The sequence below is a fragment of the Bufo gargarizans genome, chromosome 4 (genome assembly GCF_014858855.1).
Source record: "Bufo gargarizans isolate SCDJY-AF-19 chromosome 4, ASM1485885v1, whole genome shotgun sequence".
NCBI lineage: Eukaryota > Metazoa > Chordata > Amphibia > Anura > Bufonidae > Bufo > Bufo gargarizans.
This window is the reverse complement of record NC_058083.1, coordinates 362,758,093-362,776,845: the sequence shown is the minus strand read 5'-3', so window position 1 is coordinate 362,776,845 and position 18,753 is coordinate 362,758,093. Positions and strand designations below refer to the sequence as shown.

The 18,753-nt window shown below is 44.0% G+C and overlaps 1 protein-coding gene across 1 annotated transcript in view; it reads left to right on the top strand.

Annotated features, from left to right (window-relative positions):
• LOC122935437 (kinesin-like protein KIF28P) overlaps nt 1-18,057 on the top strand; it is a 213,268-nt gene extending 195,211 nt beyond the window's left edge. The window contains exons 17-20 of the mRNA XM_044291204.1: nt 3,496-3,630; nt 16,054-16,220; nt 17,401-17,507; nt 17,887-18,057. Of these exons, the coding sequence (XP_044147139.1) occupies nt 3,496-3,630; nt 16,054-16,220; nt 17,401-17,507; nt 17,887-18,057 (580 nt within the window). The remainder of the gene's footprint in view (nt 1-3,495; nt 3,631-16,053; nt 16,221-17,400; nt 17,508-17,886) is intronic.
• Nucleotides 18,058-18,753: the final 696 nt, after the last annotated feature.

The following is an 18,753-nucleotide window of genomic DNA, read 5'->3' as shown; positions in this document are numbered from 1 at the left end:
AGTTGACCAAATGGCAAGTAAGGGGTATTCTTCTGAAGAGGCCTACAGGCTTCTGACCCAGTCGGATGAGGAATGGGAACTCCTAGCACCCCGACCGGGTACTTCCGTCGATAGATGCTCCTAGTGCTTTCAGAGGACTCCAAGCACTCCACTTGACACCGTACGCCCTGCAGACCCCACAAACCGCCGCAGCTTGGTTGGGGTCTCACCATCCTCCACCCACGCTGGACCTACGACAAGGCTCCAGGCTCCAGTGGGTGAACCTCTCCTACAGCCAGAGAGCAGGAACAGCTCTTACAAGAGCTAGTAGTTATGCCAGAGGAGTATAGCAAATCTTCAGCGTATAGCAATCCTCCAGTTTTTATTAGTTATCCAAACACCAGTCTCAACATGATGAAGGATAAAACAGGAACACTTTATTGAGGGCTACCCGCCCGTATTTATGCAGGTCCCCATCTGGTGGCCACGCCCCCAGGGGACCAGAATGGAGACTACGACACACCGAATAGATACAACACATCCCCACAATGCATCATGGTTTCTTCCTCTCTGCCCCAGAGACAACCGAGGAATAATCCAATTATCTCTCAGGACAAAGGGGAGATCGCCAATACACATGTGGAGACAACAGGACAGACATCACCATTTAACACACAATGTCACACCCTCCCAGCAACCACAGACATTTAACATATTCCCAGATAGCTCAAGTCTGAGTGCATATCATTAGGCGAATGGCACTCAGACCACACGAATACAATTAAACTAGCCATCTGGGTACCCTCACATAACAAAATACAATTCCAAAGACAGATTTAAGCTGTGCGGCCGGCCTGTCTTCTTTAAAGTTAGTATGGGCCATAATCCTGAGGCAGGAGGCTGGCAACCAACCCCCTCCAAAACACTGTGGCGAGGTTGGTTTCGTCACATATCTCCCCCTTCCAGGGAAGACTAACCAGATACCTGACCTCACGGTCAGTACCTGAGTTAGTCTGGCAGTCCAACCACAACCCCATACTGGACCTGTTGAATTTTGGGGCCTGGCTCTGTTCTGTATGTCCCCAGCTGTTGAGTGGGCATCTGCGACTCCTTGCTGCCTTGTGGTTCTCCAGCTTGGAGCTGTAGGTACTTGGTGGGCAGAGGCCGACTGCACTCTGCCCAGATGCCAGCTCTTCCGTGGGGGTAGCCTGTGGAAAGTCCGGCTCTGAAGAAGAGGGTAGGGGAGGGCAGAGGCCGACTGCGCTCTGCCCAAATGCCAGCTCTTCCGCTGGGGTAGCCGGTGGGGAGTCCGGCTCTGGAGAAGAGGATAGGGGAGGGCAGAGGCCGACTGCACTCTGCCCAGATGCCAGCACTTCCGCTGGGGTAGCCTGTGGGATGTCCGGCTCTGGAGAAGAGGATAGAGGAGGGCAGAGGCCGACTGCGCTCTGCCCTGATGCCAGGTCTTCCGCTGGGAAGAAATCAGTGGGTAGCACAGGCTCATCTCCTGCCCCCAGAACTCTGTTGGGAAGTAGCTGGGAAGGGGAGGGCTCGCTTACCTCCTCCTCCTGGTATCCCTGCGGAGATGGATGGGGATCTGGACCGACTGTCCAGCATCCCTGTAGGACTGGCACTGAGCCTGCGGTCTCATCTGCTCCTATGCAGAAGGGCTTGTGTTCCCCTTTTCCTGGTATCTCCGGCTGCTGGTGGAAGGTGAGGCCGGTTGCCTCTCCTCCCCAGGACTCTGGTTGCTGTAAGGCAGAGGGACCCCGCATCTCCTCCCCCTGGAACTCAGGTTGCCGCTGGGGAGAGAGACCGGTTGTCTCCTCTCCCTGTGATATGCACTGCCGCTGGAGATCTGGGCAGGCGGCCCAGCATCCCTGTAAGGCCAGTAGAGAGACCTCAGTCCCATCTCCACCTGCCATCTGTGGGTCCTCCCAGGACCAGTCTGTGAGGTCCCTCAACATTTGCGAGTCAGGATCACCTGCGTCCACACCTGGCAACTCCGGCTGCTGCTGAGAGTCTGGGCCAGCATCCCAGCATCCCGGTGGAGACCCCTCGGTCCCGTCTCCACCTGCCTGTTGTGGTTCCTCACAGGACCAGTCTATGAGGACCCCTACCTCTGTAGCTGGCACTGAAGCAGGGGATACTTCAGTCGGGTCTTCCCAGCTGTAGGGTTGTAGGTCTGGGACTGCCACCCAGCTCTCTGGCAGTGTATATTGGGACCGAATTGAGCTGAAGAAGTATTGGTAGTCCTGCTCCAGCTCCCACTCCTTTGTCACTAGAGATGCCAGGTCTTGTCTCACCTCTCTCGCTGTAGCCCAATCATGCATAGCCTCTCTGTAGTCATAGATATCCCAGAACCGGGACCCTCCAGCATCTCCGAACTCCGGTTCTGCGAAGGCCTCAAACAACAGGCCAGGGCCATCATAATCCTCACCCTCGGGTCTGTCGTGCTCAGCCATCCAGGGAGAGTGTCGAATCACATACCACCAGAGTGCCTGGTAGGCGTCATCTAGCCAAAGCTCCTTCCATACCAGGTTCTCACGGAATACCTTGGGGTGTCTTCTTTCCAAAATGGGGTCACATGTGGGATATTTATACTGCCCTGGCATTTTATGTAAAATTTTATTTTTTGTCACGAGTTAGTGGAATATGAGACTTATCTTTTTTTTTCTTACAATCATTTTCCGCTAACTTGTGACAAAAAATAAAAACTTCCATGAACTCACTATGCCCATCAGCGAATACCTTAGGGTGCCTACTTTCCAAAATGGGGTCATTTGTTGGGTGTATCTACTGTCTGGGCATTGTAGAAACTCAGGAAACATGACAGGTGCTCAGAAAGTCAGAGCTGCTTCAAAATGCGGAAATTCACATTTTTGTACTATAGTTTGTAAACACTATAACTTTTGCGCAAACCAATAAATATACGCTTATTGCATTTTTTTATCAAAGACATGTAGAACAATAAATTTAGAGAAAAAATTATATAGAAATGTAGTTTTATTTGAAACATTTTACAACTGAAAGTGAAAAATTTCATTTTTTTGCAAAAATTTCGGTCAATTTCGATTAATATAAAAAAAAAAGTAAAAATGTCAGCAGCAATGAAATACCACCAAATGAAAGCTCTATTATTGAGAAGAAAAGGAGGTATAATTCATTTGGGTGGTAAGTTGTATGACCCAGCAATAAACCGTGAAATTAGTGTAGTGCAGAATTGTAAAAAGTGGTCTGGTCATTAAGAGGGTTTAAGCTAGGGGAGCTGAGGTGGTTAACAGTAATCTGTTGACCTTTATGAAGAGGGGAAATGATCGGTTAATGTACTGTACCTAATATATTTCAGTTTCAATAATTTTTATTGGATTTTTTAATACAGTAATTCACATTACAAAGGTGCATTCAAAGTGCAATATGCAGATTTAAAAGGACTTTGAGTGATACTCAGCTCCTTTATATTGTACATTGCAGCGGTCACTCACGAGACTTGTACCTAATATATTTCATATGTTCTAGGCCGTTCAGTGAAGAAGATGTCGTCATTGATCCTTTGGAATTATTAGGAAAAAAAATTGTTTTCCAGATTCATATATTACAGTGCCTTGGTGTTCGATGGTTAAAAGAGGCCACAGAAAGAGGAATTCAAATAGGGTAAATGAATAATAGCATAGTAAATATACAGTTGTGTTCAAAATTATTCAACCCCCAATGCTGTAAAAGGGTTTTAGGGAATTTAGTGTACATTTGTAATTGTGTTCAGAATGAGAACCAAATGCAACTGAAATGACTTCAATTGTTTTTGTAATACAGTATTAAATGTTTTTTTTTTTTTGTGATTTCTTCATTGACACAATTATTCAATCCCTTAAAGACTACCACTCTCAAGAACAGAGATTCATTCAAGTGTTTTTCGATCAGGTATTGAAAACACCTGTGGATGTCAAGGATCAGCAATCAAGCATAATAAGCACCAATTAGGCAGATTTAAAAGGACTTTGAGTGATACTCAGCTCTTTCTAGACATTTACTGGTGTGTTTACAAACATGGTGAAGTCAAGAGAATGGTCCAGGAAGACAAGAGAAGAGGTGATTTCTCTTCACAGGAAGGGCAATGGCTATAAGAAGATTGCAAAGATGTTAAACATACCAAGAGACACCATAGGCAGCATCATTCGCAAATTCAAGGCAAAGGGCACTGTTGAAACGCTACCTGGTCGTGGCAGAAAGAAGATGCTGACTTCGACTGCTGTGCGTTACCTGAAGCGCAAAGTGGAGAAAAGTCCCCGTGTGACTGCTGAGGAACTTTAATTTTATTTTTTTTCAGATGTGGGTACTGAAGTTTCAGCTCAGACAATAAAGCGCACACTGCGCAATGAAGGCCTCCATGCCAGAACTCCCAGGCGCCACCCCCTTTCTGTCTCCAAAGAATAAGAAGAGTCGACTGCAGTATGCCAAAAGTCATGTGGACAAACCACTAAAGTTTTGGGATAGTGTTCTGTGGACTGATGAAACAAAATTAGAACTGTTTGGGCCCATGGATCAACGCTATGTTTGGAGGAGGAAGAACGAGGCCTATGAAGAAAAGAACACCTTGCCTACTGTGAAGCATGGCGGGGGGGGGGGGGGGGGGTCAATCATGCTTTGGGGCTGTTTTGCTTCTACAGGTACAGGGAAGCTTCAGCGTGTGCAAGGTACCATGAATTCTCTTCAGTACCAGGAGATATTGGATGAAAATGTGATGCAGTCCGTCACAAACCTGAGGCTTGGGAGACGTTGGACCTTTCAACAGGACAATGATCCCAAGCATACCTCCAAGTCCACTAGAGCATGGTTGCAGATTAAAGGCTGGAACATTTTTAAGTGGCCATCACAGTCACCAGACTTAAATCCGATTGAGAACCTCTGGTGGGACTTAAAGAAAGCAGTTGCAGCGCGCAAGCCTGTGACTGAACTGGAGGCTTTTGCCCATGAAGAATGGACGAAGATACCCGTAGATCGCTGCAAGACACTTGTGTCAAGCTATGCTTCACGTTTAAAAGCTGTTATAACTGGAAAAGGATGTTGTACTAAGTACTAAGATTGAATGTCACTTGGGGGTTGAATGAAACTGATAATGATGTGAGCACAGAAAAGATATTTGTGGTTATTTCATTATAAATGTTATGTTATATTTGTCTGTAGTGATGAGCGGCAGGGGCAATATTCGAATTCGCGATATTTTGCGAAATATTTGGGCGAATATTCGCGAATTCGTAATCTGCAGGCATTATTTTCTTGATTGCGAAAATTCACCTAAAATTCTCATACAAATTTTTGCATAAAAATTCGCATGAACTGGTATTTAAAAAAAAATCTAATATTCGCAATTATGAATATATTTAGCGATATTCTAAATATTCGTGAATTCTCAAAGTGCCTATATTCGCGATTAAAATTTGCAATTCGAATATTCGTGATCAACACTATTTGTCTGACTTACAAGTGCCTCTTTGATTTAATTGTAAACATCAAAATCAATGTCAAACTGGCCAAAACACTCAATTTCGGTGGGGGTTGAATAATTTTGAACACAACTGTTTACTGTACTGCATATATATTTTCTCACATTCATAAACAGCCTTGCACCATGTCCACTGGCATCTTGCTAACTTAAATGAATGCTCATTCTTCTCCTTCTACCTCCAGATACTAATCCTGGTGAAATCCATTATCCCTCATTGCACCACTTTGTGTGCAGTAAAGTTACGATGACCTTCTCTTAACTGAATTGTATACTTCTGCTCTCTCCTATTGTAGGCTACAGTCCACTCACATCTCCATGCATAGGAACAGATAGACTAGAGTTTAGCGTGTAGGCATTTTGCTGTCACCACACTGAATCATTTCGATTATTATTATTATTTATTATTAAAGCGCCATTCATTCTGTATGGCTATGCTGTACATATGAGAAGAGGTATACATACATAATCAGACAATTGCACTAATCATAGACAAACTGGTACAGAAGGAGAGAGGGCCCTTCCCGTTAGGGCTTACAATCTACATGGTATGGGAGAAGGACACAGTAGGTGCGGGTGAATTTGGTCATGGCGGTATAGAGGCAGCAAGGTCACTGGTTGGAACTCGCTACCCCAACATATCAGAATCTCACCTACAATGGAATCCTTCAAAAGAAACCTGAAAACCCACCTCTTCAGACAAGCTTACAGAGTATGGGGGATGCACGGGAGAAATCTTGGAGTCGATTGTGGGAAGAGGCGATAAGAGAAGAGGAGAGAAGGAGGTCTTGTGAGGATCGGAGAGTGTGTGGGGGGGGTGTATCGGGAAAGTAGCTCAGAGATGTAGGGAGGGGACAGGTTATGGACGGCCTTGTATGTATTTGTTAGTACTTTGAAGTGAATTCGCTGGGCAATGGGGAGCCAGTGAAGGGATTGGCAGAGGGGAGAGGCAGAAGAGTAATAGGGTGAGAGGTGGATTAGTCGGGCAGCAGACTTGAGGATAGATTGGAGGGGTGCGAGAGTGCTAGATGGAAGGCCACAGAGGAGAATGTTGCAGTAGTCTAGGCGGGAGATGATGAGGGCATGTACAAGCATTTTCACTGATTCAAAGTTAAGGAAAGCATGGATGCGGGAGATGTTTTTGAGTTGGAGGCGGCAGGTGATGGAAAGGGCTTGAATGTGCGGTCTGAAGGAGACGGCAGAATCCAAGGTCACTCCAAGGCAGCGGACTTGGTTGACCAGGGAGAGTGTGCAGCCATTGATTGTGATAGATAGGTCTGTTAGGGGGGTTGAGCAAGATAGGGGAAAGATGATGAATTCTGTTTTATCCATTGAGATAAAAATATATTGGGCACTCACACTATAAGTAGAACCATGTGATTGAGGCGATAAGCCTAATCTTCAATTGATAGATTTATTAACATAACTATAAGTTTGACATATATACTAATAAAAATATCCCCACAATTGAGCGTTTACAACTACTAATATACTACTTGGACGATCTAAAAATTAATAGAATAGATACCTAAAATAGTGGATTATTAAACATCAGTGCGACCACAATATAACTTATCCTGCGGATAAAACCCTTGATCGCTTGGAATATAATAACATAAGAGCCATAAAATTGTTGCCAGTATTAACTAGATAAAGGATTGGGATCCGCTGGTTGGGACAAAGTTACTGAGTCTCTGAAAGTCCACTTCACAATGAGTGTTTAAAGCGGCGTCCCGCTCTTACTCACTGTTCGGTAATTACTTTTGCAGTCTTCCACTGCTGAAGTTCCGGTTCACTGTGTCTGCAAAAAATTTGCTCCCAGGTTGTGTCTGCCACCGGTCTGTATGGCTCTGGGCACCGCTCCGTACCGCTAAAGAGCCGGTGTCCTCCAAGCCTGTAGTCTCCCTGCTTCCACGCTGGATTCTCTCTGCAGTCACAATACTTGATGTTCTCGTGCTGCGATCTTAATTGATCAGCGTTCTTAGTGAGTCAGCGTGCCAGGGCCTCTTTATATACAGGATACTCCGGTCTTTTGCAGCATCAGCCTGGGATATTTATGATGTATATTCAACACAAGTTCATGTAGGTGGACTGGGGGTCTTGGACCAAACGCGTTTCGGGGCTTGACGTTGCCCCTTCCTCAGTGGTCACTTATGGTTATGTTAATAAATCTATCAATTGAAGATTAGGCTTATCGCCTCAATCACATGGTTCTACTTATAGTGTGAGTGCCCAGTATATTTTTATCTCACTGTTCATTTCCTTAAAAGAGGGGCGAATCCTTTTTACTGTGAGCACCTCCTTCTGTGGACTCATCCACTCCTGTGCGTCTCATAATTGTATCTGTTTTATCCATGTTAAGTTTTAGAAAGCGAAAGGAGAAGAAGGATGATATAGAAGATAGACATTGTGGGATTCTTGATAGTAAGGTGGTGATGTCTGGATAAGAGAGGTAGATTTGTGTGTTGTCAGCGTAGGAGTGATACTGAAAGCCATGGAACTCTATGAGCTGTCCCAGGCCAAAAGTGTAGATAGAAAAGAGCAGGGGTCCTAGGACAGAGCCTTTCGTGGCACCAACAGAGAGAGAATGAGACGAGGAGGTGGTGCGGGAGTGGGAGACGCTAAACATCTGTTCTGTGAGGTATGATGTGATCCAGAAGAGGGCCAGGTCAGTGATGCCAAGGGATGAGAGAGTTTGCAACAGAAGGGAGTGGTCAACAGTGTCGAAGGCAGAGGACAAGTCAAGGAGAAGGAGGACAGAGTATTGTTTCTTGGTTTTGGCTGTCAGTAGGTTATTGGTGACTTTGGTGAGGGCATTCTCAGTCGAGTTGTGGGGTCGGAAGCCAGATTGTAGGCGGTCAAAGAGGGAGCAGGAGGAGATGTGAGAGGACAGTTCAGAATGGACATGTTGTTCACGTAGCTTTGAGGCATACGGAAGAAGTGATATGGGGTGATAACTGGACAAAGAAGATGGGTCAAGTGAAGGCTTTTTGAGGATGGGTGTAATGGTAGCATGTTTAAAAGCAGAGGGGAAGATACCAGACGTTAGTGATAGGTTGAAGAGATGAGTTAGAGCTGGGATAAACACTGTGGTGGGATGGGATTGGGTCAAGTAGAGTAGAATTTTTCTTCTGTAATGGTGGCGAAGCGGGTTTTGGGAGAAAAGGACCGAGCAGTTGTGTAGAGGGTCTGTGGGGACTGTGTAGTGAAGCTTTCTCTGATGTTGATTATCTTTTGTTTGAAATATTTGGCAAAGTCCTCAGCTAAGAAGAGAGGAGAGGGTGGGGTGCTGGGGTACGGAGAAGGGAGTTAAAAGTGCTAAAAAGTTGTTTAGGGCTGTGGGCCAGGGAAGATATGAGAGATGAGAAGTAGGCCTGTTTTGCATCAGCGAGTGAGGATTTGAATATGAGGAGGGATTGCTTGTATGCAGTGAAATGATCTTTAGAATGGGATTTCTTCCATCGCCGCTAAGCACCGCTGGATACTTGCCTGAGTTTTTTGATCAGGTTGGTGTGCCAGGGATGTCTGTTAATTTTTCAGGTTTTTTTGTGTGTGAGGGGGGCAACAGTGTCCAGAGCTGTACTTATTGTGGTGTTTATATAGGGTGGGAGCAGCATCTGGGTCTTGGAGGGAACAGATGGTAGAGAGTGGGAGAAGAGAGTCAGAAAGCAAGTGAAAGTGGAGATGTTTAAGGTTCCTGCAGGGGTGTGCTAGTGTGTGGACCGGGGGAGCAGCAGAAGAGACCAATGAAGAGAAGGTGAGTAGGTTGTGATCAGATAGGGGAGAGGCGAATTAGAAAGGTTAGATAGGGAGCAGAGGGGGGGGAAGATAAGATCGAAAGTGTGTCCATCTCTGTGGGTGGGAGCTGAAGATCACTGAGATAGGCCAAAGGAGGAAGAGGGTGATAGGAGTTTAGAGGCGGCCGAGTGGCAGGTGTCAATAGGGATGTTGAAGTCACCCATGATTACATCCTTCCTGTGCCTTCTCTACAGGTCTGTTCATACTGTTTCTATCAAGAGTTCCAGTATTTTTGGGGCTCTATTTCTGTACATGCAAGAAAAGTAAACTGCTCAAGTATAACAGTTTCCAAATTACTAAAATGTGAATGTGTGCCTCTTTTCAGGAATTACAAAACAAAATCCCAGGAATTAAATAGCAAAAATAAATACTTCAGAGAAAAGGAGACAGGAGGGTAGAATGGAATGTCATCCACTGTCATCCACTAGTGACAGTGACCCAATCTGAGTGTGTACCGTTAATAACCACCCTCTGTTTTCTATCACTGAGCCAGTTACTTACCCACATACTGACATTTTCTCCCAGTCCAAGCATTCTCATTTTATATACTAACCTTTTATGTGGCACAGTATCAAATGCTTTGGAGAAGTCAAGATATACAGTCAGGTCCATAAATATTGGGACATCAACACAATTCTAAGATTTTTGGCTCTATACACCAACACAATGGATTTTAAATGAGGGTATTTACTTCCAAATCAGGTGAACAGTGTAGGAATTACAACAGTTTGCATATGTGCCTCCCACTTGTTAAGGAACCAAAAGTAATAGGACAGAATAATAATCATAAATCAAACTTTCACTTTTTAATACTTGCTTGCAAATCTTTTGCAGTCAATTACAGCCTGACGTCTAGAACGCAAAGACATTACCAGATGCTGGGTTTAATCCCTGGTGATGCTCTGCCAGGCCTCTACTGCAACTGTCTTCTGTTCCTGCTTGTTCTTGGGGCATTTTCCCTTCAGTTTTGTCTTCAGCAAGTGAAATGCATGCTCAATCGGATTCAGGTCAGGTGATTGACTTGGCCATTCAATAACATTCCACTTATTTCCCTTAAAAAACTCTTTGGCTGCTTTTGCAGTATGCTTTGGGTCATTGTCCATCTGCACTGTGAAGCGCCGTCCAATGAGTTCTGAAGCATTTGGCTGAATATGAGCAGATAATATTGCCCGAGACACTTCAGAATTCATCCTGCTGCTTTTGTCAGCAGTCACTTCATCAATGAATACAAGAGAACCAGTTCCATTGGCAGCCATAAATGCCCACGCCTTGACACTACCACCATCATGCTTCACTGATGAGGTGGTATGCTTAGGATTATGAGCAGTTCCATTTCTTCTCCATACTCTTCTCTTCCCATTCCACATGCAAATAGCACACTTGAAATGAACTCTGGACCTTTTATGTGCTCATTTTAATTGGGATAATGAGGGAATAACACACACCTGGCCATGGAACAGCTGAGAAACCAATTGTCCCATTACTTTCAGTCCCTTAACAAGTGGGAGGCACATATGCAAACTGTTCTAATTCCTACACTGTTCACCTGATTTGAATGTAAATACCCTCTAGTTAAAGCTGACAGTCTGCAGTTAAAGCACACCTAGTTTGTTCCATTTCAAATCCATTGTGGTGGTGTATAGAGCAAAAAAATGATAGAATTGTGTCGATGTCCCAATATTTTTGGACCTGACTGTACGACATCCATTGATTCGCCACGGTCAAGTCTATAACTTACCTCCTTATAGAAACTGATTAAATTAGTTTGACATGAACACTCTCTCATAAAGCCATGCTGACATGGCGTTATTTGCTTATTTTCATTAAGGTACTCCAAGATAGCATCCCTTCGGGTATTGCACTATGATCTGTTCCTCTTGAAGGAAGTTGCTTTGCTGGTTGATATTGAGATCATATACTGGGGATGCTTCTGTGAAGCTGCGAAATCTCAGTGAAGACTGCCTGTTTGTGAAAAAACTCCCCATTCCAGTTTAGCGTGGACCCATATGTATGTACCCCATAATAATGTGCCAGTAACAAGTGCCCCCTATAGAGATCCTCTATCATGTGACAGTAACAAGTGCCTTTCTCCCCCCATGTGCCAGTAACAAGTGCCTCTCCCCCTCCTAAGTGCCAGTAACAAGTGCCTCTCCCCCCATGTGCCAGTAACAAGTGCCTCTCTCCTCCCCCATATGCCAGTATCAAGTGCCCCCTTATGTGCCAGTATCAAGTGCCTCTCTCCTTCCCCATATGCCAGTATCAAGTGCCCCCTTATGTGCCAGTATCAAGTGCCTCTCTCCTTCCCCATGTGCCAGTATCAAGTGCCTCTCTCCCCCCATGTGCCAGTATCAAGTGCCTCTCTCCCCCCATGTGCCAGTATCGTGCCTCTCCCCCCATGTGCCAGTATCAAGTGCATCTCTCCCTCCCCCCCCCATGTGCCAGTATCAAGTGCCTCTCTGCTTCCTACCCAATGTGCCAGTAACATATAGTCCGAAAAAAAATTTTTTTACTTACCTCCGCTGCGATGCAGGCCTCTTCCAGCCTGTGTCCCGCGCTGTACGGCTCAGGCGGCGCGCCGCTTGAACCAGCTTCTTATAGGCTGCAGGCCATGTGCCGGCAGCCTATCAGAGTAACAGGGAAGGGAGACGCCTCTCCCTCCCCTGCCCCACAGCACAGCCATCTGTATCGCTGTACTAAGGATGGCAATACAGATGATTATGGAGATGAACGCTTCCACAATGGAAGCATTAATCTCCCTGTGACGTGTCGCTGCGGGCCCCCTTCCTGGCCGGGCCCTCTCCGAAGTGTACTTCCGGCGGTGTCAGGTGGGAGCCAGAGCGAGGTCCCCACCAGCGCGAGGCCTCTGTGTCCCTGGATGTAAGAGGTATGTGGTCAAGTATCGGGGGGGGTGCCAGAGAAAGGACCCGCCCCGGGTGCCAGACAGAAGTTCCCATTATCTGGCACCCGGGTCCTGATTTGAATGTAAATACTCTCAAATTAAAGCTGACAGTCTGCAGTTAAAGCACATATAGTTTGTTTCATTTCAAATCCATTGTGGTGGTGTATAGAGCCAAAAATGTTAGAAATGTCTTGATGTCCCAATATTTATGGACCTGACTGTACGACATCCATTGATTTGCCACGATCAAGTCTATAACTTACCTCCTTATAGAAACTGATTAAATTAGTTTGACATGAACAATCTCTCATAAAGCCATGCCATGGCGTTATTTGCTTATTTTCATTAAGGTACTCCAAGACAGCATCCCTTCAGGTATTGCACTATGATCTGTTCCTCTTGAAGGAAGTCGCTTTGCTGGTTGATATCGAGATTATATACTGGGGTACTGGGGATGCTTCTGTGAAGCTGCGAAAATCTCGGTGAAGACTGCCTGTTTGTGAAAAAAACTCCCCATTTCAGTTTAGCGGAAGTATCGGGGGCGGGGGGGGGGTGCCAGAGAAAGGACCCGCCCCGGGTGCCAGACAGAAGTTCCCATTATCTCCCTCACTATATGTACTAATAACGGACACCCTAATACAAGCAATCAGACAAGATGCTCTAATACCAGAGGCTGCCATATTGGGTCAATCACACATACTACTGCAGCTTTTGCTGACGATTCGAATTCTCAATACATGGCAAAAACGCTCTGCTATCCTCCCCTTGTATGCCATTAAGCCTCCTTCTGGTGTATGTTAATCCTGCAATAAAGGTCCCTTCAGACTCCCTTCAGGAGCGTCTCTCCTATATTAAGGTTTCATATTTGTTCATCAACTATGCCTTACCCACTTCAGACACTTTATCACAAAAGACTGGTATTCATCTTACTAACTTCGTACAGCAATATGATTTTGACTCCGTCTGTTGAGCAACCACACAGCAAGATTCCTGTTTGGAATCATATCTAATGAAAACGGACTCCACACTCCAAGTTTCCTTCATGTACAATTGGCTTCTGACTCAAGAATCTCGGCTCAAGCCACAATATGTGGTCAAATGGGAAGAGTATAACCCTATCTGACCCTGAACTACATTTTATACTTTCTAGGTCACATGGCTTCTCTCGTATCAGACTTCAAGAGAACTCTTTTAAACTTTTAACACTTTGCTACAAAACACCAGTTTTTCTTCTCACAATTAATCCCAGGATCCCAGATACATGTTTGAGATCATAATCAGATAGGGACATTTTGTCTTACCTATGGTGGCATTGTCCTCTAATTAAGGATTATTAGAAAGCTGTCAAAGATGCCATTAATGAAGTGTGCTCCAGCAGTCTTTCACTGACACCAGCATTAGTGCTTCTATGGTGCCCTGCCCCCTCATTTACACCATAGAAACACAATTTCCCCACATTATTATTGTCTGCTGCTTAATTATTGATTCTAACCTTCTAGCTAAACTATAAGCCTCCATGCTTACAAACATGGAGAAAGAAAGTCAATCAATTCCTTTGCCTGACAGAACTACCCCATTAGGAAAATATGACCAGAAAGTCATTTCTAAAAATCTGGGATCCCTGGATTAAATCTAAATATATGGACACAACACACCAGGCTTTTACCTTGTCATGAAATACCTTTGCGTATATCCTACAAAGATCTTTGGAAATATCTGATCTCAATAATATTCAAATGCTAATTTCCTTTTTTTTAGGTGAATTTATTGTGAGACAACACCTTACACATGGCAACTAGTCAAGATTTACTGAATTAGGTGCATAAAACATGGTTCCCAAATGTGAAAGGGCGCGAGATAAGAGGGAAAAAAAACATCTCTCCCATCTTCAAAGCCCATCCCCAAACATAAATTCCTGATACGATTTCAACTCTCTCTAGACAGCATGTTACCCTGCCCTCACCACAAGAGCTAAAGTCACATAATCTTTAAGGAGCCATTTATTGTCATCTAAAAAAATTACAGAAAGCCGATGGACCCCATAATAGGTCAGTGGGATTGGTCAGGATTTCTTTGCTGACAGACTCCTAAATACTAAGTCAATATGCTAATGTGAATGGAATCTTATCGTTTTATCTTTTCCAACATATTGTTCTCATATTCTGTTATTGTACTCTCGTACATCCCTCCATCAGTTCCTTGATCACTTTTTTTCCTGCATCCTTTATTTCATGTCTTGCTACACTTGTCAAAATGTAAGCCGTATACCAAGGTGGGCTCCCCAGGATACAGCGAAGTCACGAACGAGGAAAGCAACTCCAACACCAGCTTTTGCCAAAAAATAATTTTACTAACACGTGGTAATAAACACAACCACAAATGCTGAGAACATAAAATAAATTTACATACGCCCAGTCCAAAGGCTGAGACCCCTGTGTTGCACAGCACGTCCCCCTCTGATGGATGTCGGAGGAAATTTTTCGGTAATTTACCTACTGGAGGGCACAACTAAAACTTCCTTGCTGTACCTATTATTTCCCTGAAGAAAACACTAACAATTGTTTGGGTGCTTAGTACGGGTTAGCCTGTGGTGCAACACAACAGTTTACAGTTTACTGGTCTCAGTCTCTAGGCACAAACACTGCAGTGAGATGCGTGCACAATCTTACCGATCCGGGTCTGCTCTTTATCCGCTGATAACTCTGATCCAAGCAACTAGTGTCTCCTGCAAACATGAGGTCCCGCAGGGTATGCAGCTATGTTCCTCAGCTCTTATCAGCCTTCCTAGAGACAATCCTCCTTTCCCTTGACAGGATCTGGGTCTTGGACATGATCAGCTTCACACAGCTGCAGCTGTGGTCACTGGGGGTCCTCTCACTCCTGGATGCCATCAGATTTTCTGCACACAGTTCCTTCATTTTCACCTCCCTCTGAGATGGCTGCTTCTCTCCTTCCCCATTCTCTGAAAACCACACCTCTCATGAATATGGAAATATATATTGCCCCTTCCTAGGATAGAAACTACCACAGACTGAAAGTGACTGCTGCATTCATGAACCCATGATGATCTCTTGTCTGCAATGGTGTCTGAATGTATATATAGATGTAAGCCGTATACCAGGGTGGGCTCCCCAGGATACAGCGGTCACGAACGAGGAAAGCAACTCCAACACCAGCTTTATATACTTTAGTTTATATACTCACAAGCACTTCCTACTTTGCTCTTGCTATATATACTGTGAACTGTGCATAGTAATGCCTTCTAGTGCAATGTTTTTTTTTTTTCTAGTGTAATGCTTTAGTTTAAATGTCAGTTCTTGTTCCTCTGTCCATGGCATCTAGGATTGCTCCAAACAACATTTCATTGTATTGTACATTGTATTACATTATATTGTACAGTGACAATAAAGGCATCTTATCTTATATATGTAGTCAGTCAGCTGTGCCTAGGAAACAGTGGCATCTTGTGGCCAAACAGCAGAATGTCAGTCCAAAACATTTAATGTAATCCACACAAACAGTGTTCAAACAATGAAAGGCTGTTTCCCCATCTCACAGAGAGTTACTTCAGCATCTCTATGATGTCGCATTTTCCTTTACTACTTTCATGTTCTTCCCCTTAACGTTCCTTAGACTCTCCTTAGTAACCAGTTTGCCCATAAAAGATAATGGGCAGTCATTAATTTCAATATCAGTCCCCTTCCCCTCAAACTCCCATTTTCCTCTCAGATCACCATGTTTCATATTGTCTTTCATCACTCCATCAAAACCTACTCATTGCATGGCCAACATTTTTGTTATACAGATATGCAACTGTTGTCATTTATTTCTCCATTTACTGTATGCATAATACTTTCATATTAATTTACTTTTACAGATATCGCTTTTATGATGTTCCTCAGTCTGTATACACAAAACCAGTCTGGAAAAACGTCAATCCTGTGATTGATCATAAACTGCATTTTCTTGCATTAAATATTTCTAATGGACTCTTGAGCTACCTCCAAAAAAATGCATTGGTTGTAGATCTATGGGGCATTCAAGGTAAGATTTTTTTTTTTAAATAGATTATTCAGCATACTTATTTTGGAATACCAGTAATAGTATTGTTTCAAACAAAAATAGTATGGGCGAATTTTTGTACCTGTATGACACTCAGAAACTCTGTCCTGGCTGCAGGTCATATGACCCCCACCAGTAGTGTTATAAATCCATATAATGCTTTTAGCTCAATTGATTAGCAATATATTTAATTGACGTATTGACACTATTGTATTTATTTGTCATCTGAAGGTTCATTTGTGAACAGTGCCAACAGTAATGTCCCAATTGGTTCATTTTAGTTATGTAGTCATATGGTAATGCGACTGCATTCTCCTCAACTAGAAACCAACAAGTAACAGGGGAGCTGCATGTAACTGTGTATAGTGTTGATTTTTTGCCCTATCTAATTATTCAGCAGTATAGCTAAGAGGTCATTAAATTGACTACCCTCAGTTGACCCTGTCCCAGTCTAAACAACAAAGCTGACACATTTTATTTATTTTATGCGCTGACATAATCCGCAGCGTTTTTACAGACATTAGCATCACACTGTCCCCAATGGGGCTCACAATGTAAGTTCCTTTGTCTTTGGAGTGTGGGAGGAAACCCACGCAAACATGGGGAGAACATATGCATTCAGATGTTGTTCTTGGTCGGTTCATTCGATTGCTGCAAGACACCAGTACTAACCACTGCTCCACCGTGCTGCCCATGAGCTGCAGAAGACAGGAACTTGTCACATAAAGACAGCACCAAAAATATCTAAAGTTCTTTCAGGCCCATATGGATAGATGAGAAGGAGTCTGCTGAGCACTTTTCTAACAACTCACAAAGTACTGACACCACCTCACAATGCCACACTGCACGCTGAAAAATTATTTATTTACAAGTGTATACATTGATATTTTGGGTTGCTAGCATGTATTTGGCCAAGTCAAGGTCCCTTATTGCCTTGCAAATCCATGTAGTAACATTAAAAACATGCCGCATAAGGTGGCATAACAGTTTTACTCCTTATTGAAAAAGACCATAGAAAGTGCCAATAGAAATGCTAGAAACATAACAAGAGATAGAAAATTACTTGAGGTAACTGATGCAGATTTCACAAATCCAGAAGATACCCTCATATTACACTCATATCTATGTTTGAATTTTTTTTAAATTGTGATTTCTTTTGCAGAGGGTTGTCCTGAACTTGACTGGTCTCTGCTAGACACGGAGTACACAAATGAAGGATGTGTTTTAATTGATAGTATGAAAAGTTTACTCCCTGATCCCAACTTGGTGGCAAGTATCAAACTAAAGGGTGATGTGGATATTTCTGTGCAGCACTCAACATAAATTGGAAAAGTAGTGACCAAGATAGCCGTCAGCTTATTGTGGATTTGGGGCAAAATACCACTTACAGACCATAGGATTTTTAGGGTGTAAATGTTCCCCTGATTCAACTGCCATTCTCAATTATTGCAATCTAGCATCATACATCAGTAGTGATTATTTGGAAGGGGATCATACTCATTGTAATTGTGTGAACATTGTCTTTGTTTAAATGAAGTTGAATGATCTGGACTGACATTCTTCTGTTTGGCCACAAGATGCCGCTGTTTCCAAGACACAGCTAACAGACTGCATATATTTTCATATTCATGAGAGGTGTGGTTTTCAGAGCACGGAGAAGACAGCAGCCATTTTAGAAGGAGAATGTGAGAGACTGAGGAGCTGTGTCAGCAGAGAAGAGAGCAACCCTCAGATACCAGAGCTGCAGATGAGGGAAGCTGATCGTGTCCAAGACCTTGATCCTGTCCAGAGGAAGGAAGATTGCAGCCAGGAACACTGATGAGAGCAGAGGAACAAAGCAACATACACTGTGGTACCACATGCTTTTTGGAGAGATGTTTGTTCTGAGTCACCAGCGGATGCAAAGCAGACCCGGGTCGGTAAGATCATGCATGCACCTCATCACAGTGTTGGTGCCTAGAGACTGAGACCAGGCCTGCAGTTAGTTAGTTAGGGTTTCTGTTTGTGTCAGGCCACAAGAGTTAATACTGTTCATCGCAAGGACTCCATAACGTAAAGGGACATTTCACCTTGGAGAGCTGATACATCCCGACAAACTCAAGCCAGGCTGGCATTTTGTGCAGAAGGAATACTCAGGCACATGCTACAGGACCAGTTATTGGAGGGTGAATACTGTAGATTTGTTTAAGATTGTAAGCTGTTGTGCTGCATCACAGGCCAGCCCATACCACATACCCATATAGTGATTCTTGTTCTTTTAGGGTAATAACAGGTACAGTGTGGCAGTTTAGTTGTGCCCACCATTAGGTAAATTACTGCCTTTTTCTCCTGCATCTATCGGAGGGCACCGTGCTGTGCAGCACAAGGGTCTCAGCCTTCGGGCTGGGTGTATGTAAATTGATTGTATGTTCTCAGCATTTGTGGTTGTGTTTATTGCCACATTTAAGAGAAATTCTGTTTTGGCAAAAGCTGGTGTTGGGGTTGCTTTCCTCGTTCGTGACTTCACTGTATCCTG